This window comes from Tiliqua scincoides, chromosome 7 (genome assembly GCF_035046505.1).
Source record: "Tiliqua scincoides isolate rTilSci1 chromosome 7, rTilSci1.hap2, whole genome shotgun sequence".
Lineage (NCBI taxonomy): Eukaryota > Metazoa > Chordata > Lepidosauria > Squamata > Scincidae > Tiliqua > Tiliqua scincoides.
In genome coordinates this window covers 77112517-77139285 of record NC_089827.1, presented here as the reverse complement: position 1 = coordinate 77139285, position 26769 = coordinate 77112517, and the positions used below count along the sequence as shown (strand labels likewise).

General features: G+C 47.5%; 1 protein-coding gene across 3 annotated transcripts in view; it reads right to left on the bottom strand.

The window, feature by feature from the left end:
- The window catches only part of SHANK3 (SH3 and multiple ankyrin repeat domains 3), a 297280-nt gene that overhangs the window by 45499 nt on the left and 225012 nt on the right, over nucleotides 1-26769 (bottom strand). For all 3 annotated transcript variants that reach the window (XM_066634645.1, XM_066634644.1, XM_066634647.1), the window contains exons 15-19: nucleotides 25725-25849; nucleotides 2377-2512; nucleotides 2080-2160; nucleotides 1747-1770; nucleotides 576-703 (exon numbers count right to left, since the gene is read on the bottom strand). In XM_066634645.1, the coding sequence (XP_066490742.1) occupies nucleotides 576-703; nucleotides 1747-1770; nucleotides 2080-2160; nucleotides 2377-2512; nucleotides 25725-25849 (494 nt within the window). The remainder of the gene's footprint in view (nucleotides 1-575; nucleotides 704-1746; nucleotides 1771-2079; nucleotides 2161-2376; nucleotides 2513-25724; nucleotides 25850-26769) is intronic.

The window sequence follows — 26769 nt, the reverse complement described above, 5'->3', positions numbered from 1 at the left end:
GAAACAGCCTGCACCTTATTCCCTGACCTTCAGTAGTCCTGAAGCTCAAAGAGGCACTTACACAGTGGAGAGTGCTTCATTCCCCTGCCCCTTCCAGTAAGTGCTATAAAGATGTCTATTGCCATCTCAGGGAATATGCTGGCATCTCTTGTTTTACAGAATGAGAAAGAAGGGTGAGGTCCATCCAAAGGCAGCATGCACAGCTTTGCCCCACAATAACCCACAGATCCCCCTTTCCAGGTTAACAGCAACTTGAGTTAACTTTTCTGTAGCTCTGAATGAGTGGAAAGAGTCTTGTGAATGTTTCAGCACATATTCATGCCAGCACAAGTTGTCATAGTGCAACTAGGGCACTCTGTGACTTGGACAAGCATTTCAGCTATTCAAAAGACAGCACATAAAACCTCCTCTCTTGCCACGTGTATTGACTTTTCAACCCAGAAGAAACAGCTACATAACTCAGAATTCTTTCATCAGATCTCTGACTTCCTGATACTCCCTCATTGTACTTATCCCCTCTCCCCATCCTTCCCGTGATCTTCCCTGTCCCTCTGATGGCTTCTCATCTGGCTCACACTGATCTCTGCAGGAGTGATGCGCCGGCTGGTTGGTCGCTGCTTCACAGTGGCAGCCCTGGAATCTGCTTCTACAATGTCCACTCTCAGTGAGGGCTCGGCAGCAGCTAAAATCTCATCCAGTTTCTCTGCAAAGTCAAAAACCACATCTGTTAGCCATGTTGACACCGAGAAAAGAACATAAGAACAGCTCCACTGGATCAGGCCATAGGCCCATCTAGTCCAGCTTCCTGTAACTCACAGCGGCCCACCAAATGCCCCAGGGAGCACACCAGATAACAAGAGACCTGCATGTTGGTGCCCTCCCTTGCATCTGGCATTCTGACATAACCCATTTCTAAAATCAGGAGGTTGCACATACACAGCATGGCTTGTAATCCATAATGGATTTTTCCTCCAGAAACTTGTCCAATCCCCTTTTAAAGGCATCCAGGCCAGATGCCGTCACCACTTCCTGTGGCAAGGAGTTCCACAGACCAACCACACGCTGAGTAAACAAATATTTTTTTTGTCTGTTCTAACTCTACCAACACTCAATTTTAGTGGACGTCCCCTGGTTCTGGTGTTATGTGAGAGTGTAAAGAGCATCTCCCTATCCACTCTGTCCATCCCCTGCATAATTTTGTATGTCTCAATCATGTCCCCCCTCAGGCGCCTCTTTTCTAGGCTGAAGAGGCCCAAACGCCGTAGCCTTTCCTCATAAGGAAGGTGTCCCAGCCCCGTAATCATCTTAGTTGCTCTCTCTTGCACCTTTTCCATCTCCACTATGTCCTTTTTGAGATGCGGTGACCAGAACTGGACACAATACTCCAGGTGTGCCCTTACCATAGATTTGTACAACGACATTACAATATTAGCTGTCTTATTCTCAATACCTTTCCTAATGATCCCAAGCATGGAATTCCTGATAGCACAAAGCTCTATGGGTTCAATATTTATGGGAGTTTGGAGGGAATGTGAACATGCCCGTCAAGACATAGTCTTTCTTTAAAAAAGTTGCTATAATTTAAATTCTTTTCCTTTTAATCATCCCTTAAGGGAAATCCCTCCCTTCCCCTTAAGATTGGTAACTGGATTCTCTTGAATTCTTTCCCTGAACAGCATCTAAGGAGGACATGGAGGGGGATGAAGGGGGTGGAAAAAAGTCCCTAACTCAGGCGGTCGCACTCACCCCCTTTCTTCCTCCGCATCGAGGCTAGAAGCAAAACACAAACACAAGGCGTCAGTGGCAGGCCCGGCGCTCCAACCAGGGTCCACGCCGAAGGGAGCGACTCCTACCCAGGAGGCGGCTGGCCCCGCACGCTGTTCACGCGCACCCTCGCGCCGGCAGTGGGAGTGCTGAGAGGGCTGAGCGGAGGCCGGAGGCCACACGGGGCTCCTTCTGGCGCTCCCTCCTCCCACCGCAGGGCAGCGCCTCTGAGGAGGCCGCCCACCCCCAGCACCCCGCTCTGGAGGGGCGCCGCCCGGCCGCCCCTCCCGCCCGGCCGCCCCCTCCCTCACTCACCCAGCTCCTCCAGCTCGGCCGTCATGGACTTGGAGCGCAGGGTCAGCGTGGTGCTGGGCGCGCGCTTGGGCGGCGGCGGCGCTGCGGGGAACAGGGAGGGCGCTGGGCTCGGGCTCCTGCGCGGGCGCAGCTCGCCCCGGCCGCCGCCCGCCGCCCGCCGCAGCTTCTTCATCGTCCCCGCCGGCCGCCGTCGGGCCCGGCTCTGCCGCACGACGCGGCTGCCTCGCTCGCGCGCGCGCGCGTTGCCACGGAGACCGCGCGGCGGCCCGCACCCCCTGCACGCGCCCCGCAGCTCACCTCTCTTGCGCGCGGCGTCCTCGGCCTCCGGCCTGCGGCTCACGGAGACCACCTTGAGCAGCAGGCGGTTGCCGCCCTGGCGGATGAGCGCCACCACCTGCTTGTGCCCCACCTTCACCACGTCCGCGCCGTTCACCTGCGGGGCGAGAGAGGGCACCGTGAGGGCCAGCGGAGCCCGAGCCGCGGCCAAACCCCAGGCTCCCCGGGGTGCTCGCTGCCAGGCCTCTGCCATGCCCAGCGGAAGCCCCGGGCGCAGCCCCTCCAAGAAGAGCCTGCCCCTCTGGGCCCCACCTGGAAGCAAGGCGCCCACGCTCTTGGCTCCCCTTCTGACCGTCCTGAACTTCACTCAACACTCTCTGCTTGGCAACACACAGGGCACAGACCTCCGGATGAGAGCGGGATGCAGTGCCTCCCAATCCAGCTGTGCGTCCCTTACCTGGTACGAAGGCAGTCCCACCTGGCCCCCAGGCACAGGCACAAGCAAGCCCCTTGGAAAACCAAGTTAGTGCCAGACCCCTCCCCAAACCCTTTGGGATGCCAGGCAAGAATCAGAAAAGGGTTCAGTACAGAGTGAGATCCTGTCTTCCAAAGATCAACCAGGAAACCTCATTGTTACTCATCATTCTTTACAAAAGTATTTACACTCTGCCAATCTTTCAGTTAAGCCAGCTAACAGCATGCAAAAATAGCAATGTAGTAGGTGCAATGCAATGCAATGTAGTAGTAGCAATGCAAGTAGGTACATGCAGCATCCCCAGGAGCAGCATTGCACATAAGAGCTGCTAAAAGTCAACAGGAACACCTTTCAGCTAAAAACCATTGGCTCTCATCTAATTTGCCACACAGGGAATGATAGTCACCTGCTCACAGAGTTGAGCTTGGGAAGGCTACTGTGCCATTTTCTGTCTCACACATAGCAAATGGGGTGGGAAGCTTTACCTCCCAAGCCAAGCTCTGAAAAGGCCTGATGACCTATGGTGGCAGGCTAGACCTGGCCATGGACAGCAGGTTATATCTCCTGATATAAGCAAACACAGTAGATCAAACTATTTTCCTTGGAACAGCATAAGTAAAAGCTGTTTAGAGCCAGCAGAAACAAAAGCTTGTCTACCTATCTACTGAGGGTATGAAAATATATAAAATACTGCATGTAACATTAGCATAGTATAGATTTGTATTTTTTAAATATTTTACTAAATATACATTAGATGCAGTGTGGCAGCATGGCTAAGAAGTGAAGCTACAAATCAGGACCCCCCTGTTTCAAATATCACATTTACATGAATTACATGAATTCTCACCATGCAAACCCTGCTCCTTCCCAGGCCCAAACCAAGGTATGGTTATTTTGTGAGAAAATGCATCCATAAGTTTTCACTCATTGCGGAAGACAACCAAAGCACTGAATATAGAGGATTTGCCTCCCACCCCCTCATTCCATACACACATAGACCTGTTTTGAGGGGAAATGAGCACTGGGGGGACTGCTCAATGTTAGGAAGCCCAGTGATTACTGCAGATACCTTCATTTGCAAGACAAATTGTGAGCCTTGTTTGTTGCAACTTGGGCTGCAACCTATACACACCGTTTTGGGGAGAAAGCCCCATTGAACACAATGGGACTTCTTTGAGTAGGCATACATGGGTTAATACAAATTGATGGTATTCCCCTCCCCACAGCAGGAAAAGGATTGTTGTTGCCCTCTCAGTTTTCCTTCTCTCCTTTCTAAAGATCTTTGCAAAACCTCAAGCAAAAGCTTGAGTGTTCACTGCTGTCTTGGTTGTAAGTAAGGAGGAGGGCAGCTTCCCTTTAAAGCTGTCCTTCCTTTAGGGCTCATCTTCCTTTAAATGAGAGGAGGAACTGTGGCAAAGAAGGGCTTTCCCAGAACATTCCAGGATAATGTCTCACCTCCCATACTCATGGACATCGAGATCTACTTGGGTTTTGTGACATTTAAGGACCCAGGTGAATGGCTGTTAACTCATGAATTAGGGAGGATGATGGAGGAAAGGGATAATCCATAGCACAAAACATAGGATAAAGAAACCCACTTGAATATCTCTGTCTAACGTGTTTCTTTGGAAAATGCCCATTTCTACATGGATTTCTGCCCCCATGGTTTAGAACTCAAATTGCTTAGTTGTACTGGGGGTAAAACTACTAATCTTACATGACAGCTTTAAGGACTACTAGAAGACAACACATACTTTGATCAATCAAACAGAGCTAAACAAATGTGAATTTGTCCCCACCTTACAATTAGGCTGTATTCCAGAAGATTGTATGTTAGAACTCCCAATATATTTTCAATGTTACCAATATAGGTACGTAATAGCATTGCTCTCACACTTCTCAGCTCCTCTTCTTTCTTGCTTTCTCTCATACCTCTCGTTCCTCTCCTTTAATCTCTTTTTCACTTTCTCCTGCTTGCCAGATTGGGTCTTCACAAAGCCTGTGCTTTGTTTGGATGTGCAGGTTGGCATTTGTATGCTTGGTAGTAATTAACAACAATACTATTGTTAGTACTACTGTTATTAGTATTGGTGTCACAGACCATAAGATTTTTGGATTGGGGTTTTTGGGTTCTCACCAGTTCAAACTCTACCCAAGAGTTTAAGAACTGGTGAGTTATTGCTGTATAATGTTCAGAGTAATGCGGCTTATTGCTCAGCTGTCATCTTGTCAATACATGTATTGGTCAGATATTTCTAAAGGGCCTTGGGGATTACACCTAATGCACCAACAAAAAATAGGGGTGGTTTTGTTTTCTTTCCCCAAAGGTGCTATATTTCCAGGTCTTTATATTTTGTGATCTTTTCCAATTGTTTCTCGTTGATTTGATTACTTATCACAGCCTATGCTGTGCTGGTTATAGCCTACATTTCAAGATCTAGCCAAGATCGTGGGAATCGCAGAGATGTCACTGTAGGATTGTTGCTGTTCCAGGGAATGTTGTTTTCTGGAGCTGAGCTGGTGTGATTTGCTCAAGCTTCAGACTTCCAGGCACTGCTCCAGTGACGACTGGCACAATATTGATCTTCTAGAGATGTCCAAGTTCGACTTGCGGGTCTTGGTGTCTTTTCATCTCATATTCTATGTCTTCAATTCTACTGTCACCTGGGATTGCAATATCAATGAGCCAAATTTGATTTAAATTTTTTGTCACCTACTGTCATGTCTCGTATATTGTATTCTAGAATCTAGATGTTTGTCCATAATCTGAAGTCCCAGTAAATCTTACTTGGTTGTTCTCAGTGATCTTACCAGGTTTATGATCCCAGGACTTTTGATGTGAAGGTTAAATGTTTGCAAAAATTCCAATGAACCATAGCTGCAACTCTACCATGATGTTCTCTATAGTCAATTTGGGTGATGTAACCACAGGTACTGACCAGACAGTCAACTGATTCATCTTTAATCTTACAAAAGTCGATATTTATTGTTGCCATTGAACTGAATTTTTGCATTGACATTATTTGTTGCGAGTGCCTGTTCCTGTGCAACTGAGATCATTCAGCTCTTGTTTTTCTTTCTCAACTGTTTACTGTCCATTCTTGGTAGGTAAAGTATCAACACTGTTTGTTTTTTTTAATTTGGGCATGCTTGATGTTTATCCACTAACAAAGTTCCAAGGTATCTTAAGTGATCTTAGAACACAAGGCCACTGATATTATTTCTTGGAATCCTGATTTCTACTTGCTGAGAACTAATTCTGAAATTCTCTTTTCATAAGATTAGAATTCAGAGGGGTGCTTCTTTACTTTTTCTCAGTATTATGCAAAATAGTACAAAGTAGCATACTATTTAGTGTACTTTTTTTTCTTTACATTTTTGCTACTTTGCTACGTGAGGGAATGCTCTTCAGAATCTCTTTTGCCACATGGCATAAGATGCAATTTGCATTGCATTGCTTTCAGTCATATACACAGCAGCATCTTCTGCAACATAGACACAGGTCTTGGAGGCTCTCAGATCATTCATTTGCTTCAGGAGTGTTCCCCAGCCCAGGAGTCAAGCTGGCTCTGAAGTTGAATGGTATCTGGATGTTATTTCAGACAGCAAGAAGAACAGGCGAATCCTGTACTGCTGCTGCTTAGGTTTTATGAAGTTGGGTGTTCTGGAAAATGGTGTTTGGCTTGTACTTAATGGGGGTGCAGCCTAGAGGGTCAGAGGTGCCTCAATGAATAGTAAGGTCCAACCTTGTTATACGTGGATTTTTTATACACAGATTTGACTCAACACGAATGACCACTACAAATGAGAAGAAATGTGCTGATCCCTGGAGAAGGGGAAAAATGCATTCCTTTAAAATCACAGTTTTAAAACTGCTTTTCTTATTGTTAGAGACAGTCATGCAAGTGATCATTTCATTCTTCAGCTGAGCCAGGCAAAGGCAGGGGGTCCTCTGCATCTCTAATTGCTGACTGCCTCTCTACAACAGTACAAAAAACTGTTTTAAAACCACAATTAAAAAGGGACACTTTAATTTTTTTAAACTGGTTTTATATAACACATTCTGTGGTATCAATAGGGAGTCCCAGAATCAAACCCCTGTGGATTTTGAGGCACGGCCTTATTTCATTAGGAGCAATGGAGGGCAAGAATTCTGGAAGTGGGACTTATTTTTTCACTGTTTTTCTTATCCATTATTATTATTATTTATCCTTTAGGGTTCCAGAACAGAATCCCAGAGGATAACACGGGATGACCTGTACTGTCTTTTTCTCAGCTTGTGCTGATTCACCATTTTTCCTAGAGAGGTTTGATTTAGCTACAGTTATCCACACTCTGGCCATCTCCTGATTACTACCATAATGTGCCTTAATCTTCAACTCCTCACTAAGATGCTAGTGCAGCCATCCTGGTTTTTTTAAGGTGTCTTCCCCTTTTCTTTTTCATAGGAATTGTTTCTGATTGCACCTGTAGAAGCTGCTTCGTAAGGAGCTCCCACCCATCTTGGGCCTCTTTTCCCATTAATTCTTCAACTCTTAGAATCCTATCATTTCTCTGAGCTTGTTAAATCAGCCTTCCTGAAATCCAATGTACAGGTTTCATTGTGTATTCCTTTAATTTCCATAAGTTTAAGAATTTCAGGAGTTTGTGATCACTTTCCTCTAAAGTTCCTACTACTTTGACCTCATCAACCAATTCCCCCTTATTTCTTAAGATCAGGTCAAAGATGGCCCCTCCCCTTGTTCCTTCCTCCACTTTCTAGATCAGAAGATGAAATCCTCCAGGCACAACAGGAATTTATTGGAGGTCCTATCATTGGCCAAGTTAGTTTCCCAAGAGATATCTGGATAGCTAAAGTTCCCCTTTATAACTACCTCATGTTCCCTTGAAGTGTCTGCCAGTGTCTGTTTCAAGAAAACATCATGCACCTCCTACCCTTGACCTGTTGGTCAATAATGGACCCACCATAGTGTTGTTTGTTGCTTTCCCCCCTAATGTTCACCCAGAAACTTCTGGCTGACCTCTCCAACCCCCTCCTCAAGTCTGAAAACCTTTATTGGCATTAAAAGAAACAGTCAGCGACACAAAACAGTAAAACAAAGCCAGCAAATGACTGTATACCAAGAAAAAAACACAACAGGAAAATAAGAAAACAGGAAACTATATAAATCAGGAGGGGAATTTTAACTTAGAAACAGCGGAAAGATAATCTGCTACAACATTAATGATAGCCACAGAACTATCACTTAATAGGACAAATAGAGGATCAGCAGAAGGACCAGAAAAAGAATATAAGATAGGGATCAGGAGTGTTTCTCAAAGGGAATAGTGAGCTGGACAGCGAAACCGTATCTGGACCACTGTGTCCGGTTCTAGAGAGCAAAAAGGGCATAGTCTGCAATCATATGGGATCTTGGAGAATCTGCCGGAGTGAACAGCTGAAGGAAAAATGTTACATCTAGCTAACATAAACGCTCTCCTCTTAATGGGATCAGTCAACATACTAAAATAAGAAAACGACCACGTGAAGGGAGAAGACCAAAGAACTGAGGGGAACAGGTAGGGTTAAGATTAGAAAAAAGTTGAATAAATTTGAGTTCCCAAAGTTTGGCTTTAATAATTGAATGGGCCCTATGGAGATTGATGTTGGCGAGGTGTTCGAGGGACAAACCCAGTGATGAAAGCTTGAGATCGATAAGATGGAACCACTTAGAAAGATACGAATCCTTTAGTAGGTCTTCCAAAAGGGACTCAGAGTGGATGTTTAAGTGTAATTGAAGCCAAAATTTAAAAGTAAGGGACCACGCAATGGTGGTAGGGAGGTGCATCCCTAATTCAAGCACAAGGGTGGATAATCCGATTAGACTGGGGACTCCCAGAATTCGCCTAAGGAAAGAGGCAGCGACTTTATTGAGATCCTGATTCGCAGCCTCTATCCAGATAGGGACACCATACAATAATTGGGAAAGAATTTTAGTTTTAGATATGTGGAGAGCAGCTGGAACATACTGATTGCCGCTGGAGTAATGAAAACGAGCAATCGCATTTAAGTGCAATGATGATAAAGAGATAATAGATTTCCTATGAGAGCGCCAGGTGCGGCGAAAGTGAAAAATGATCCCTAAATATTTAAAGGTTTGAACTTTAAAGGGAGTTTGAACTTTAAAGCTGAAAAGGGAGTCTATCTTCCAGGGGGATGGGGCCCAGGACTTGGCGAAAACTAAAATTTTAGTTTTCTCCGAATTAATTGTCAAATCGTTGAATAAACAATAATTGTGAAAGGAAAACAGCAAGTGGCGGAGGCCCGATCTTGTAACAGATAATAGGACTGCGTCATCTGCATAGAGGAGAATAGGGAGAGGAACACCATTAGTGACCCTCTGGCTGGCCTTTTTGCCTGCAAGAATGAGTATAGCCTGGAAGGCTGCTGCTGTTTTACTGCCACAGTAGTGGTGGGGAGGTAAATCTTGCCTGCTGCATGAAAGGCACCTGAAGGAGGAGGCAAAGAGTTGGCATTATGATGGTTGGGCCATCTGCCTCTTGCTCCTGTGGGCTGCTGGATGTTTGGAGACAGTTTGTAGTGGGGCCGCTGCCTTGTGCAATCTCCTTCTAGTTTCTGCAGCCTGGCGTTGGAGGCCAAGGGCCTCAAAGTCACACAGTAACAAAAAATCATCAGGCTGCTAGCTGCTTGGGTAGCTTGCCACGAGCCTGTACCAGAGAACTCCTCCAGCTTTGAAGGGACCTGGCCCTACCTATCCAAAGGCAAGAAGGAGTAGGAAGAAGAAGAAAAAGAGAAGGAATAAATCTTTAGAGCAAAAACTGTTGAACTATGGCTCAGAATTATGACCAGTGATGTAGAGTTGATGAACCTGAACTTAAGTTGCTTCAATGCCTCTCCCAGCTAGCTGATGAAGCTCTGGGGCCCTGGCTGGTCCAGGGGATGACGGATCATGCTGGGTACCCTCTGAAGAGGCAAAGGGATGGCAGGGCAAGTCTGGTGACAGAAGAAGGGAAGCAGGAGGGTGAGGGCAGTGGAGGGTAGAGCCAGCTCAGAAGCCCTCTTCATAGAGAACCACAGAGGGAAGGGGCAGGCCAAGCCAGAGGACCAATCCTTAAGTAGCTGATGAAAATCTCAGTAAATGAGGAGGCTCACATATGGTGAAGAGGTCAAGCCATGAGGCAAAACCTCCAGAAAGCCATAAAGAAGAACCAAAGGCTATGGAGGAGTGCTGGAATCCCTTTCCCCAGCCCTGTCTGAGGCAAGCAGGTTTCAAGAGATGGTCCTGAGACCACCACAGCCACCCCTTGAAGGCCCCAACTTTGTGCACATCTTCTAACTCTGTGCATGTCTTAAAACTGCAATCCCAGTCCTGTCTCTCATACCTACCGTATTGATATTAGTGACAGACCAGAAAGTAGGATTGAGGTAATGGCCTTGGGACTTGGATAGACTCAAATGAGCATGTTCTTTTTTGTTTGTTTACTTTTTTTTCCGTCTTCACATAACTGGATCCCAGGCCAGTTGTTTTGACAATTAAATGTTTTAACCTTTGTTCACCATTTTCAAGAACAGCCCCACATTAAGTTGAAGTACTCTAGCTGTAATCAGCACATGGATCACTGAAGTGGCAGGTCCAGCCTTTTTATACATGGATTTTTTTATACACGGATTTGACGCAACACGAATGGCTCCTGGAAATGAGAAGGAATGTGCTGATCCCTGGAGAAGGGAAAAAATGCACCCCTTTAAAATCACAGTTTAAAAAACTGCTTTTTACTGTTGCAGAGAGACAGTCTTACAAATGATTACAGGTATAACCTAAGTATCCACAAAATTTTCTGTCTCAGAGCTGATGAGGTTCCTTTTAAATTAAAGGAAAACAGTAATTTAATAATGCCAGAGAGGGCAGCCTGCTGACAATCCATCAGTCATTCTCTGCAGGCTTCTCTCTTCCCCCTGAGCATGTGAAAGAAGGCTAAATGGCAGTAATTAACACCTTCTGCATTCTTTCCCCCTTGCTGGGGCTCCTGGTGAAGGGAGGGGTTACTGCCTCCTAGTAAAGCCTAAGTGTCTGGAGAGAGAAAGGTGGCCTCTTTGTGCATTTCAAAAGGTCAGCAAGGCAGTTTTTAAATCACTGGAGCAAAGAAACTTTGTTCTTTAAATTGATTTGCTATAGTGCGTTTTTTTTTGCCATACACAGTGAGTTCTTGGAACAGAACCCTTGTGAATAATGAGTCTCAACCTGTATATTCATTTATCCAGATAGGAGTGCAGCTGGTAAATTGGTCAAAGCTCAGACAAGTTACTTCTGGAAAACATCTTTATCAACCTGGACATGTACATTTGTCAATGGTACCAATAGCACTCCCTATCTGCATGCTTGTGTCTTCAAGGGGAATGTAACTCCATTGAGCATCAGTCATATAACTTTACCCAGACTGGTAGAATTTCCAGCTGACCATACCTCCATCTTGTCTGGATTAAGTTTCAGCTTGTTTATCCTATTGTATTGGCAACCTTCAGTCTCGAAAGACTATGGTATCGCGCTCTGAAAGGTGGTTCTGGCACAGTGTCTAGTGTGGCTGAAAAGGCCACACCGGGAGCAAGTGCAGTCTGTCCCTGGTCTGTCTCCCTGGCTATGGGCCTTCCTTCTTTGCCTCTTTGCCTCAGACTGTTGGCAAAGTGTCTCTTCAAACTGGGAAAGGCCATGCTGCACAGCCTGCCTCCAAGCGGGCCGCTCAGAGGCCAGGGTTTCCCACCTGTTGAGGTCCACTCCTAAGGCCTTCAGATCCCTCTTGCAGATGTCCTTGTATCGCAGCTGTGGTCTACCTGTAGGGCGCTTTCCTTGCACGAGTTCTCCATAGAGGAGATCCTTTGGGATCCGGCCATCATCCATTCTCACGACATGACCGAGCCAACGCAGGCGTCTCTGTTTCAGCAGTGCATACATGCTAGGGATTCCAGCTCATTCCAGGACTGTGTTGTTAGGAACTTTGTCCTGCCAGGTGATGCCGAGAATGCGCAGGAGGCAGTGCATATGGAAAGCGTTCAGTTTCCTCTCCTGTTGTGAGTGGAGAGTCCATGACTCGCTGCAGTACAGAAGTGTACTCAGGACGCAAGCTCTGTAGACATGGATCTTGGTATGTTCTGCCAGCTTCTTGTTGGACCAGACTCTCTGTGAGTCTGGAAAACGTGGTAGCTGCTTTACCGATGCGTTTGTTTAGCTCGGTATCGAGAGAAAGAGTGTCGGAGATCGTTGAGCCAAGGTACACAAAGTCATGGACAATCTCCAGTTCATGCGCAGAGATTGTAATGCAGGGAGGTGAGTCCACATCCTGAACCATGACCTGTGTTTTCTTTAGGCTGATCGTCAGTCCAAAATCTTGGCAGGCCTTGCTAAAACGATTCATGAGCTGCTGGAGATCTTTGGCAGAGTGGGTAGTGACAGCTGCATCGTCGGCAAAGAGGAAGTCACAAAGACATTTCAGCTGGACTTTGGACTTTGCTCTCAGTCTGGAGAGGTTGAAGAGCTTTCCGTCTGATCTGGTCCGGAGATAGATGCCTTCTGTTGCAGTTCCAAAGGTCTGCTTCAGCAGGACAGTGAAGAAAATCCCAAACAAGGTTGGTGCAAAAAAACAGCCCTGCTTCATGCCACTGTTTATCCTAACCCAGATGAGAATTGCTTTCCTGGTATTAGCCAATAGGCATGAAAGGTAGAGTCAGGTGTCCAAATCTCTGGAGGATTACTCCCAGTTTGGTTCTATTTTGTTCCCCATGCTATTTAACATCTATGTAAGATATCAGATAGAGCTCTGAGAAATTCCAAAAGGTAGAAACCATAGGAAGGAACCACAGTCATCTTCTCCACCTTCTGGTATGACTCCTCAGGAACAGCTAAAGCAATGGTACGTCCAAGCCCCAGACTGATCCAGCTCTGGCAGATTGAATTCACTGGAATGGGCAAGAAACTAGAGTGGCAAAGCATATTTCCAAGGGGCCTACCCACATCCTATGGCTGGACAAAGGTATTCATAATAGGGCCTGATGGCTACAATCAGTTCAGATTTAATTCTTAAAAAAAAAATGGATTGGAGCATTTTTATCTGCAAAATGTACAGTGGTGCCTCGCAAGACGAAATTAATTCGTTCCGCAAGTCGTTTCGTATTGCGAAAATTTCGTCTTCCAAAGCGCGGTTTCCCATAGGAATGCATTGAAATTTAATTAATGCGTTCCTATGGGCAAAAAAAGTCAGAACAAAGTCAAATTTGGTTTACAAAGTGTTTATTAAGTGCTCTTTAAAGGCATACATATTGTACAGAGGATTTCAAAAATTTCAAGCACAAAACTTCAACTTTTTAATTTTAAAAATTCGTCTTGCGAAGCACGGCATAGAAAAATTCGTCTTGTGAGTCACCAGAAAAAATTGCAAAAACACTTTCGTCTTGCGAGTTTTTCGGTGTGCGAGGCATTCATCTTGCGAGGCACCACTGTAATCCAAATTGGTCACTGCCATTAACAATACAGATCAGCATCTGAAGGTTGCACTTGATCCTCCAGGTGCAGAAGCAATGGAAGATTGGACAGACTGATGGAGGAAAATTCCATCACAGGTTACAAGCCATGAAGGGTGCATGCAGCCTCCTGGTTTTAGAAGTAGGCTGTCTTTGAATGCCAGGTGCAAGGGAAGGCACCAGAATGCAGGTCTCTTGTTGTCTTGTGTGCTCCCTGAGGCCACTGTGAGATATAGGAAGCTGAACTAGATGGGTCTTTGACCTGATCCAGCAGGGCTCTTCTTAGGTTCTAATGGTCTTTTTCTATTTGGAATAGCTCCACTGGGCAACATGGTGCAGATGTAATTGTAAAGGTAGTACAATTGTACATTTGGTACAATTTTAATTGTAAATTTTAAAAGCTTTTTTGTTGAGGCTATTAATGCCACAGAGTAGGTTCCAGTATAGACTCGTCTATGACTGGTCAAATTCATGACCACCTTCTTGCCTCTCGCAACAGCACACAATGATTTTGGTCAGCATAGAAATCAGCAATGGTTTTATTGCTGGGTATTGAAATTTGAACGCAATACTGCTTGCAGGACGCTGTAGGGCAGTGTACTGTCCAATCACCTGAGACCATCTATCTGCCCCTCTCTGTGATTCTTGCAAGAGGTATGGTCCTTAACACTCTTTCCTTCTTCTCTCCTTCTCACACTCTTGCTTTCTCTCCTTTCCAGGACATCGCAGGAGAAGGTTGAGCTCTCAGAGCTCCTTGCCTACTTCCACATAAAGGGAACAGCTCCACTGTTCTCTGTTCTAAAGTACTAGAGTCTCTGTACTGCATGTAATCGTCAATTAGAAGATGCATGCAATCTGTTAACTGTAGGTAAAGGTTTTCTTATGAAACCTTAACCAATCCTCCTCTCCTCTGTATTTTTATTGATCAAATTGGGTGGCGTGATATCTTACCATAAGAAGGGAGTGCTTTTGCTGATAACACTGCTTCCCCCCTCTCTTCCAACAGTGGGAAAATGTTATTCTTCCTCCAAACAGTTCTTTACAACTGTGAGCAGTACATGGAAAGTGACCACACGTACTGAATTCTGCTTGTAGTGGCCTGTCCCTTGAGGTGTGGCATGTCCACTGTGAGGACTGACTTGGTAGAAACCTAACCAACTGTAGGTGAACAACTTCAAAGTTAACAACCAAACAATAGTTAAGAACCAAACTGGAAACTGTCCTGACCTGGGCGGACAAGGGAGGAGAGTTGCTCCCCATGGGGGAGCCCGTGCTAGCAGTGTACCCCCCAAGCTGGAGAAGTGGTGGGTGGAATGCCACCCTGTCAGGCCTTTGGCACTTCAGGCCCTGAATTGTTATAAACCAGGATGTGGCAGGAGGGGCCTTGATGTCCAGGCCTGGTATAAAATGTACTTAAAGGAACAGCAGCACTGTATGCTGAGTAGCAATCAGCTGCACCTGTTACAGGTGACACCTGTTACCACCTGTTGTAACACCTTACGCCGCATAGTGGCGTCCGATGAAGTGGCTGTGGTTATCCTATAGTGCTTGGTGAAAGTGTGGACCAAAGACCACATTGCCACCCTACAGATTTCAAAAAGGGATGCGTACCTGTCGAACACCACCGTGGTGATGGTGCTCTGGAGGGAATGGGCTGTGATCCCTTCTGGGGGAACTTCCCCTCTGGCCTGGTAGGCCAACTGGATACATGCTCTTAGCCAGTGTGCCAGTGAGCTGGCTGAGGCCTTGTAGCCTTGGTTGGAGCCCTTGTAGGTTACAAACAGGGCCTCCGATTTCCTAAAGTCCCTGGTGCACTTGGTATAGTAACGCAGGGCTCTGCGCATGTCAAGGGTGTGCCATACCTTTTCCCTGGGGTGGATCGGCTTGGGGCACGATGGGAGGATTAGTTCCTGTGCCATGTGGAACAGGGAATTGACATTTGCGACAAAGGTCGGGTCCAGACGGAGGATCACCTGGTCCTTGTGAAATATGCACAGTTTGGGGTTGATGGAGAGTGCCCCAAGCTCTCTCGTGGCTGAGGTAATTGTCATCAGGAATAGCACTTTGAAGGTGAGTTCCCTGATGGGAACCAAGGCCAGCAGCTCAAAGGGGGCCTGAGTGAGAGCCTCTGGGATCTTGTTCAGATCCCAGCTGGTGAACCTGTGGACTATCGCAGGGGTTCAGGAGTGCCACCGCCCTCAGAAACCTGCAAATGTGAGGGTGGGATGAAAGGGATTCCCCTGAGCCTGCTCCCAGGATGCTGCCGAGGACCGCCATCTGCCTCTTGAGGGTGTTGGTGGACAGCCCCTTGTCCAGGCCTTCCTGAAGGAAAGCCAGAACATGTCTCACCTTGGCCTTGACCGCCCTGACCCCCTTGGCTTCTGCCCACCTGTCAGATTGAAGAGGTGTGGTTGGGAATGTACAGTTGGTCCCTGGAGCAGGAGGTCCTGTTGTAGAGGGAATGTCCAATGGTTCTGGGTTGACAGGCGCAGGAGGTCTGGGAACCATGGGCATCTGGCCCTCTTTGGAGCGATCAGAATGACTTCTGCCTGGAGTTGCTTGATTCTGTTGAGAAGGCGCTGCAGTAGCGGCACTGGTGGGAAGGCATACATTAGTCCCTGTGGCCAGGGACTGCGTAGAGTATCTATGGCCTCCGCTCCTCTTGACAGCCCCTTGAGAAGAATGTTTGGAGCTGCGCGTTCTCTCTTGTGGTGAAGAGGTCCACCAGTGGGGACCCGAATCTCTTCCTGAAGAGGCTGAATACATGTGGGTTTAGCTGCCACTCCAGGATCTGCTGCCTGCTGAGCCAGTCTGCTGTGGAGCTGGCTATCCCAGCCATGTGCTCCACCCGTATGGCTCGGAGGTGGGCTTCAGCCCAAGTGATGATGGCTTCTTTGTGGAGAGCTGTGGACTGCAGGCCTCCTTGTTTGTTCACGTAAGCCTTGGCAGTGACACTCTCTGTTCTCACTAGGATCTGTTGGCACTGGATCAAATGGGAGAACTTGTCCAGTGCCAGATGGATGGCTCTGATCTCCAGCAGATTGATGTGCATGTGGGACTCCTCCCTGGACCAGGTCCCTTGAGCAACTGTTCCCTTGGTATGAGATCCCCAGCCCAGAAGGCTGGCATCTGTGGTGATCATTCTGGATTCCCGAAGGGGGAACCTGCCGCCAGCCTGGAGTGGCTCTTCTACCACATCAACTCTTTCCTGACCTTAGGAGGGATGGACTCCTTGGTGAGAGAGTTGTTCTCTATCTCTTGCTGGAAGCGTAGGAGGAATCTCTGGAGCACTCTGGCATGGAAAAGTGCCCACGGGATAATGTCCTGGCAAGACACTATTATGCCCAGTAGCCTGGCCAGTGCCAACACACCCTGCTGCTGTACTGAGAGTAGCGACTCTAGAAGTTGCCACATCTCACGTCCCTCTAGGGATAGGGAGTTGTGGTCTTGGCAGTGTCCAGGAGCAGGCCCAGGTGCTCCAACTGGTGACTTGGTTGCAGACAGCTCTTCTCCCTGTTGATCACAAACCCCACTTTCTCGAGGGTGACCACCATGGTCTGGCGTGTGCCTGGAGGGGGCCAGGAGGAGAGGGTCATCCAAATAAGGGTACAGGAAGACCCCCTGGAGGCACAAGTGGGCCATGAGGACTTTTGTGAACACACATGGAGCCGTGGTCAAACTGAAAGACAGAACACAGAATTGTAGATGGCGTGACCCATAGCAGAAGCACAGGAAGCTGCGATGGTCCGGGAGTACAGAATTATGCATATAAGCCTCGGATAGGTCCACTGAACAAAAGCATGTCCCCCTCCTCCAGGGCTGCCACTATGAATCTCCAGGTTTCCATCTTGAACTGTCGCCTCTGTAGGAACTGGTTCAGCCACTTGAGGTCGAGGATTGATCTCGTGCTGCTATTCTTCTTTGGGAGTAGGAAGAAGATGGAGTAGACTCCCTTGCCCCTCTGCACAGGTGGGACTGGCTTGACTGCTCTGAAGTCCAGCAAGTGTTGTATTGCCGCTCACGTGCGCTGGTGCTTCTCCTGGACCTTGGACTGTGGCACCCTCCAGAAGCAGTTCCTGGGCTGGGTCTTGAACTCCACAGCATAGCCCCTGGTCACTGTCTCCAGCACCCAGGCATCTGTGGTGATCTGGCTCCAATAAGCCGCAAAGTGCTGGAGACATCCCCCGATCTGCAGGTCCTCTGTCCGGGATCTGGCATCACACAGAGTGGCTGGACTTGGAGGTCATGTGGGAAGAGGAAGAAGAATTGCCTCCCGCGAGGGGGCAGGACTTAGGGAAGAATTTAGACTTTGCCCATCTGGGTTTGCAGTTGGCAGAGTCCCTGAATGAGCCTCTGGATCTGAATGCTGGACAGTGCCTGACCGAACAGCTTGGACCCCATGAAGGGGAAAGCTACCAGGTGCACCTGGGAACCCTGGTCTACATCCCAGTGGTGGAGCCAGATGTTTCTCCTTGCCACTACATTAGCGGCCACTGTTCTAGCGCTGAACTGCATGGCCTCCAGGGATGCATCTGCTGAGAAGGCCGCGGCCAGCAACAACTTCTTGAGGGTGTTGCATGTGGGTTTAGACAGGGACTTGTCTGATGCCAATAGGTCCTCCACCCAGGCCATGAGGACCCGTGACATGATGGAGTTGGCGGCTGATGCCCTTATGGCCAAAGTGGAAGCCTCGAAGTCCCTCTTGAGGGCGCTCTCCACCCTGCGATCACACGGGTTCCTGAGGCCCCCTCCCCCTTGGAGGGTAGTACAGCAGAGGAGGATAGCACTGCCACTGGGGGGGGGTCTATGCCCGGGACTTTAGCTGCTCCATAATGTCAGCTGGCAGCAAATAGAGTTTGTCCACTGAGCATAGGATGTGCCTGGTGGGTGCTACCCATTCTGCTTCGAAGATCTGCCTGAAGGGGTCAGGAAAAGTCACCACTGCCTTGGTAGAGGCCTTCTGGGGAAGAAGGAACTTTGAGCTAGGCCTGTGAGACTCTGAGGCTTCAGCTGCCTCAGTCTCCCTCTCAGGACCTAGATCCAAAATGTCTGCTGCCTTGCCAGTAGGTGGGGTATAGATCCAGTAGGAAAAGCTTGCCCCTCTCCTCTTCCTCACCCGTGAGCTCCTCCTCCTCCTCCCTTGAGTCCTCAGACGGTCAGGGGGTACTGACTCCCAGGGGTCTGATGAGACTGCCCTGCTGGCTTCCTTGGCATACTTCAAGTGGGAAGACTTGCTTGTCTTGCCCTTGGAGCTCCTGACCTTTTGCTGCTTGCAGGGGGGGACGACTCCTTCTCCAGACTACTGCTGGATGAGGGCAGAGGGGTCCTTTTATACTTTTTCTTGCCCCCCCCAGGGCCTGGGACCTGGCCCCTCTGACCTGACCCATTTTTACTTGAGGCCAGGCCATATTCCTCTGGGGTAACTGAGGCACTATATGGGTCCACTGGGTACTCCACCCTTTCACCTTGGGGCTGCAGCCCCTGCCGCTGTGAGTTCCCATCCTCCATGGGGGGCCTCATGCAGCTGCTGCAAGACTGGAAAAATCAAGGGGGGTCAGCTCAGCCTGCCCGTGAACACCCTCCCCCCTTCGCTCCTAGTGTTCCTCCCCCCTTTCCCTGGCAGACATGGCCAGCCATGCAGGGCTGGATGGCTGTGAGGTGGGAGGGGGGAAGGGTCATCTGGAGGGGGCGCATGTTGGGTCTCTGACTCCCCCCTCTGCACTCGCCCAATGCTGGAAGGGGAGGTGGTGGTGTGCCTGGGGGAAGGGGTGCATGTCGGGCCCCTAGTCTCCTCTCCCTGTGCTCGCCCAGCTAGGGGAAGGTGATAGCGTCTGCTTGGTGGGTGGCAGTGCCTGGCTGAGGCGCGTGGCTGCCTGGGGTGTGTGCGTTGGGCCTCTGGCTCCCCCCTCTGTGCTCGCCCACCGCTGGGGACGGGAGAGTAGCGGTGCCTGCTAACCCGGCTCCACTGCTGCTGCAGATTGGCTGTGGGGGGGGTGTTGAGTGAGGGGGTCCCGCTGCCTAATGCCTTTCCGCTGTCACCGCTGCTCCACTGCCGCTGTGGGGGTAGCAGTGTTGGCTGAGATGCTCCACCTCTTCAAGCACCTGAGCCTCCAGCAGGCCACAGTGCTGCTGGGGCCCACCGCTCACTCCTCTGCCTGGCTGCTGGAGTCCTCCTGCTGGAGGAAGGGAGGGCCCAAGAAGGCGTGCTCCACGTGGCCTCAGTTTGCCTGCTGGCTGACCCAACAGGAGTGGCGCCACAGGGTGCGGGTTCCATGAGATCTCCGTGCGGGGAGGGCTTGAAAATGCCCATGCTTTCTCTGCCTGCTGCTCCACTGGTCCTTGGTGGGAGTGCAGTGCTATGTCCCGGCCAGCAGGTGGGCTCTGGCTGCTACACAGAGCCTGAATACTTGAAAGGGAGGCAAGGGGAGATCCACCCCCCTGCTCAGAGGAAAACAAAACACTAAGGTCGTGCATGACTGAGGTCCGTCCTAGCTGCTGGAAGGCGGGACCGGAACTGGGGACTGAAAGGGACACCTCCCCAACGTGGGAGGAGTATCCATTCCTCGAGGTTCTCATCCTGCCTCCCAGGGGGAGGGGCATCCCAGCAGTAGGAATGCCAGCCCTTCCTTCCCAGAGAACATGCTTTTTTTCATCAGCCCTTGTACTTTAGTGACCTTTTAGAGCAGGAGTGTCCAAAGCTTTTGGCAGGAGAGCCACATCATCTCTCTGACACTGTGTCAGGGGCCGGGGAAAAAAAGAATTAATTTACATTTAAAATTTGAATAAATTTACATAAGTGAATATATTACAGATGAACTTATATTAATGAATGGTCTTGCTATAGCTCAAGGCCTATAAAAGGCCTTGCACAAAGCAAGGCTGGCCTTTCCTTTGCTGCTGCTACTGCATCACAGATGTGAAACAGCAAGCAGTGGAGGAAGCCCTCATCCCACAGCTTTCGTGAGAGGTCAAACAGTCGCCTTCATGCTGAGAGCAGTTGTATCTGGCCAGTGCGGGCTCCAGCAAGTCTCTGGAGGGCTAGAGGCTCATTGGAGACTGGGGTCTCCTGAGGTCGCATTGGGAGTCCTCAAAGGCAGCAAGTGGCCCCAGGACCGGGGTTCGGGCACCCCTGTTTTAGAGAATAGTTTGTGCTTAAACTTCTTGTGACTTTTATTTATTACTGCAGAGTCCTCCTATGCAGCTGGACCACTTGACTGCACATGGCAGAGAGAAATTCCTAGTCCGAGGAACTCGGTTCGGATGAGTAGCTCCCCTCTGAACCAACTAGCCTTTGCTTCCCATGTTCTAGAAAAGCTGGGTGTGCTCCCTCTCTCTAGCAGCACAAATCCAACTCAAACACAACTGCTCTGATTTCCTTTCTTTTAAAAACAAAAGTGCCAAGTGATTTTGTAAGCCCCCTTCCCATATCTGGAAGATAATGTTATGCTATACCAATCCAGGTTAGTCACAGCACAAGCAGAACCAGAGGTTGGCATTGTCAATTCCCTGGAAAGGTCCTCAGCTTCTCCTACAAGGAGGAAAGGGGATGACGGTATTTCTAGGGTTCATCACAGCAAGATGACTCCCCCAGTGGTAAGGATTTGCTGAGGTCTCCTATGTGAGGTTATCTGTAAAGCTTATGAGGCCCCAGGGACAGGGAGCATTTCATTCAGCAAGTAAACCTATGGTAAACTGTTTTGTCAAAAGAGGCATACCGCAGTTATTCGCCGATAAGTTGATCTCAGGTATGTCGACAGGTAAGTCAAGGGCAGGTTTTGAGTAAAAAATAATGGAATTTTCTATGACCCTCAGTTACTTCAGGGGTTAAACTTAGGAGGGTGGCTGACTATAGTTTTGTCTGATTTTACCTGAGGCCAGATTCTGAAAAATAACCTGCCAGTAATTGTTTCCTAAGAACTGTACTGTCTCTAATTTATTAAAAATACAGTAAAAAAATCATAAGATACATTTTATTCTTTAACTTTTAAAATTCTGGTCTTCACAATCTTTTTGTAAACACTGTCAGAGTAAGTGCACTGTAAGCAATGTTCCAGTAGAACAGTGGTTCCCAGCCTGGGGTACAGGTACCCCCAGGAGCACTTGACAGACCTTTAGGGGTACTTGGAAAAGAATAATAGCAGAAAAAGGCAATTAGTATTCCAGAATGCTTTGTAGGACCAGCAAGGCAGAAAGGGAGTTAGCTAGGCTGTGAAAGCCACACCAGTAGTTAGTTTTTGGTCATCAATTCATGCAGGAATCAGTGACTGAAAACCAGCACAAGAAAAAAAGCTGAAATGTAATATGGAAAGTGATCAGTCACCAAGAATTTCTCAGGACACATCTAGTGCAAGGCAGTGCAAAGGCATAGTCTTCAGTTCTTCAAACAAATAAAAAGAGAAAGTACTGTGATGAATACATGAAGTATGAGTTTTCATAGAGAGGAGATGAGGGTTTATATTATTCATATTAATTACAAACATTTAGCTAATATAAGTGGTACAGTTTATGGAAATGGGCTGTCAAGTGGTATGCAAATAAAAAAGGGTGGGAACCATTGCAGGAGAACCATTAAATCCTTCTTTAAGTTGCCTGGTGCATTAAACCAGAGGCTCTACATATAACATACTATGTTCTACAGCACGCATCTGGCAAAGGCTGTGTTCACGGAAGCATAGGCAACTGGCTAGTAGTGCTTTATGAACTAATGGGGGGAAGCTGCGGGTGGCTGCTCTACAAACCATCTCCAAAGACAAAAACGCCCTGAATGCCAGCGGTAGCAGCATTCCTTAACAAATGAGCAACTATGCCCTGAGTCGGCTCCCTTACATGAGCCCTGTAGGCCTCAACTATTGCATCCCTTACCCATCTGGAGATGGTGGATGGTGAAACCTTAAATCTGTTCATTTGCCTTATGCAGCAAAAACAGTTTTCAAATGTTTGAAGGTCGAGTTTCTGGAGATATACTCCCTGTCCAGCACACATCCAAAATGTGCCAATCCCACTCTCTAGGTTGAAAGGTTTGGAAAGAAAGACAGGGTCTGGTAAACACAGAATTAACCTTTGGTAGAGTTGGTGAGGAGAACCACCCTTTTCTTTTTAAACAGACACAAGTCCTAGCTACAGAAAAATCTGTCAATGCAGACACCCATATAATGATGTTATTCCCACCAAAAAAGGGCAGTTTTCTGGGAAAAAATTATATAAAGGACAAGGAGCCATAGGCTTGAAAGGAGGCCGTGTTAATACTTTGAGAACTAGACCTAAGTTCCCCAAAGGGGCCCTGGCCGCCGGAGGGGGCTTGATCAATGCCACTCTGCTAGTGAATTTTCTAACATTATAGAAGACATTGTAGGAAGACAAGAGTCAACCCTTAGGATACCCCAAATACATGAGATTTCCAATACTTACCAGAGTGGCCATACTCACACCCTTATCCAGACCTGACAAAGGAACTGTAAGAGTTCCGTCACTTTAATTTTCTCTGGATGGACCTGGTTTTGGAAACACCAGCCCACCAACCCCCTCTGGGTAGAATATGGTCCTCTAGATGGTCCTCCTATCAGCAAGCAGGATCTTGAGAACTAGCCCTCAATATCTGGTTAGGTCAGTGTTTGTCGCTCAAGCTCCATACAGTTAGCTGCAGCATCGCTATCTTAGGATGGATGCTGCCGTTGTACAAATCTATGGTAAGGCCACACCTGGAGTATTGTGTCCAGTTCTGGCTGCCGCATCTCAAAAAAGACATAGTGGAAATGGAAAAGGTGCAAAAGAGAGCGACTAAGATGACTGCTGGGCTGGGGCACCTTCCTTATGAGGAAAGGCTACGGCTTTTGGGCCTCTTCAGCCTAGAAAAGAGGCGCCTGAGGGGGGACATGATTGAGACATACAAAATTATGCAGGGGATGGACAGAGTGGATAGGGAGATGCTCTTTACACTCTCACATAACACCAGAACCAGGGGACATCCACTAAAATTGAGTGTTGGGAGAGTTAGAACAGACAAAAGAAAATATTGCTTTACTCAGCGTGTGGTTGGTCTGTGGAACTTCTTGCCACAGGATGTGATGATGGCGTCTAGCCTGAACGCCTTTAAAAGGGGATTGGACAAGTTTCTGGAGGAAAAATCCATTATGGGGTACAAGCCATGTTGTGTATGCGCAACCTCCTGATTTTAGAAATGGGTTATGTCAGAATGCCAGATGCAAGGGAGGGCACCAGGCTGAAGTCTCTTGTTATCTGGTGTGCTCCCTGGGGCATTTGGTGGGCCGCTGTGAGATACAGGAAGATGGGCCTATGGCCTGATCCAGTGGGACTGTTCTTATGTTCTTATGAATCCTGAGATAGCAGGTTCAGCCTCAGTGGAAAAGGCGGATATACTCAGGGGACTTTGACGTTAGAAACCCCTACTAGCATTATCTTTAGTAACAACTTTGGAAGAACTCTGATAGGAAGGAAAGCATACAGAACACCTTGGGGCCAAGTGTGATGAAGGGTGTTCATCCCTTTGGCATCTCCCTTGGAAAAGAATCTCATCAGCTGGTTGCAGTGCTTGTTTACAAAACAGGTCTAGCACCAGTGGCCTGAACGTCCTTTTCAGAAATGAGAACACCTGGCTGTAAATTTACCATTCAGCCTGGTCTATATTCTGTTCTCAATACCTTTTCTAATGATCCCAAGTGACTTCAAGACTGAACTACTGTAACATACTCTACATGGGGCTTCCTTTGAAGATAGTTCAGAAGCTGCATTAGGCATCTACCTGAATTGTTACTGGAGCTAGGCTTTTGGACTGCTGCTTTGGTGTCTGCACTGGCTGCCTATTGGTTTCTGATCCCAATTCAAGGAGCTGGTATTGACCTTTAAAGCCCTTCATGATTTGGATCTAGGCTGGATCTAGGGCCTTGCCCTATTCAGTCCAACACACTGTCATCTGAGGGTCATCTGAATGGGCTCTCCTTCAAATGGTTTATTGATGATTCTATTTATTGTTATTCTATTTATTGTTTAACCCCTGGGGGCTGGGGGATAAGAATAGGCCCTCAGTTTGGCTGTACTTGTCATAAGAGGCGACTAAACAGCCACCGGGTAGATGGGACTCTTTAGCCTGGGAAGGCAGCTCATCTGAGAGAAGGAAAACTCTGATCCCAAACCTCTACTGCCTTGTGGCTACATCCAGTTATGGAAAAGGCTTCAGGAGTCAACCTCGAGGCAAAATTCAGAGCCGGAGTCCCTGAGGCAGTTCATGGCTGAACACAGTCACGTTCTGGCAACTCCTGCAACGCCGCTGGAACCAACCATATTGGCTTCTGCCTTTCCATTGGACCATTTCAGCGACGTGGAGAGGAGGGATTTGCTGCATGGGTAACAGTCTGTCCTCCATATCTACTTTACCCAGGCTTCGTGCACTGGAGAGGACACTCTGTTCCGGAACCACTATTCAGAGCGCAATACCATAGTCTTCCGAGACTGAAGGATACCAACAAGATTTATTGTTTGTATACATTGTACATTTTACTATGGAACTTTTTAAGCCGTGTTGGGCATTTGTTTCAGCATGGGATAAGTGTGATATAAATTCTTCACACAAACAAACAAACAAATGATGATGATAGTACAGTAATAACCCTGTTCCTCACCACCACAAATGTTAAACACGTACATCACCTTTCTAGTAATACACACAATGTTATTGGCAACAATGCACTGAAGCCACTATTTGTCTCCTCAAGCCCCAGCACTGCAGTGCCCAGCCCAGACAAAGCACTTCTGAAAAGGCTGTGGGATTCTGCTTTCCCACTTTGCAGTATCAATATGCTTTAACAGTACATTGCCACTGGTGCCAATTTTTGCTTTTGCCATGATTGTTCTGCTTGTGCTGAATTTTGCTTATTTCATTTTTGCTGCTTTTTTCTGATTGATTTGTTGTTGTTGTCAGTTGTCCTGATTTTGTTTTATTGAAATAATTAACACATTATAATTCAATAATTGGAAATAATTTTTAAAATAGGAATTAAAGAAGCAAAGCAAGCCCTTGTAAACCAATGTTTTTCATCTGAACAAAGTGAAACCCTACAACTTTGGAGGGTTATGCCCTGGACAACCCAAGGCTGGGGCTCTACAGCACAAAGGGCACCGGAGCCCATGTGAATTCTGCAACAGGCACCTTCCATCAGCCTTCTGAGTAGCTGCAGGTGGGCAACTGCATGCTCCAAGAGCACAGTAAAGGAGCACCTGAACCCAAAAATGCCTGTACAAAAGGCACATAGGCTTTTCCTGTTCCTGCCTCCATGTGTTACTACACTCTTCAGAGGCTTCCTAGCACAGAGAAGCCCCCAATCCTCGGCATGTTCAGCAGACCCCTTGCCAGCTTCCAGGACCCACCTCAATCAGGAAGTCTCCCGTGCGAAGCCCTGCTCGCCAGGCCACACCCTCCACGTCCACGGATTCCAGGTACTGAAGCGCCGGGAAAGCTGGCGTTGGGGTGAACTCCTCAATGGGAGTCTCGGCTGAAACAAAGAGGGAGGAAACAGGCCTTGCAACATGAAAATCTGAAGAAAAAGGCACAGGTGTGTGTGCGCATCTATGAACTCTCCCTGCAGACCACCAAATGCTACAACATTTTTGTTCTTAGCCACCTCTGGATTTTGAACTTGGTGATCAGATACCCCTTTCCTTCCCACCAAGAAGATAGTATGCTTTAGATTTCTTTATTCAATATTTTAATCAAGATTGTAATACTGGGATTTCGATACAAGGGGCAATTAAAGCAGGGAATTATCAGCCATCTTTGTGTCCCTTATGCTCACCCCCTCCAATACATTCATGTTTGGGCAATGAGAAAGAAAATTTTTATATAGTCTAAAAATGATTGTACCTTAGAACAGTTAGTCCTGGAACTGATAGAAGGGACACATTTATGTGGACATGAATGTGGTGCCCTGGAACTGTCAAGATTAAGTTTAAGTGCCATTAAACTGGTAGGAAACAGTTGCCATAGTGCTATCTACTTTGAAATATATGCACAATATTGGAAAACTTCCAAAAAAGTCCAAAAAAGACATATTTGATCTCAAAAGGAGAGACGTCCCAAAAATGGGAGAACTAGTCAAAAGAACCCTGAAAAGTAAAGATCAAATCACTTCGAAATGTTTACCATTGGTTCCCAAATGTTTTTGACTGTTGGCTCCCTTGCCCTACTGGGCCTACTGCAGCTCCTCATTAAGGCTTCAATCCTATACATCAGTGTTTATCAAACTGTGAGTCAGAACCCAATAGGTGGGTCACACGCCAATATCAGGTGGTTCCCCATCATTTCATTATTTTATTTTTAATATGTTAGACTTTATGTTACTATGGCATGTGACTGCACTGGAGAAAATGTTACAGAATTGTACTTTTAACAAGTTACTCTGTATATGCTTTTAAC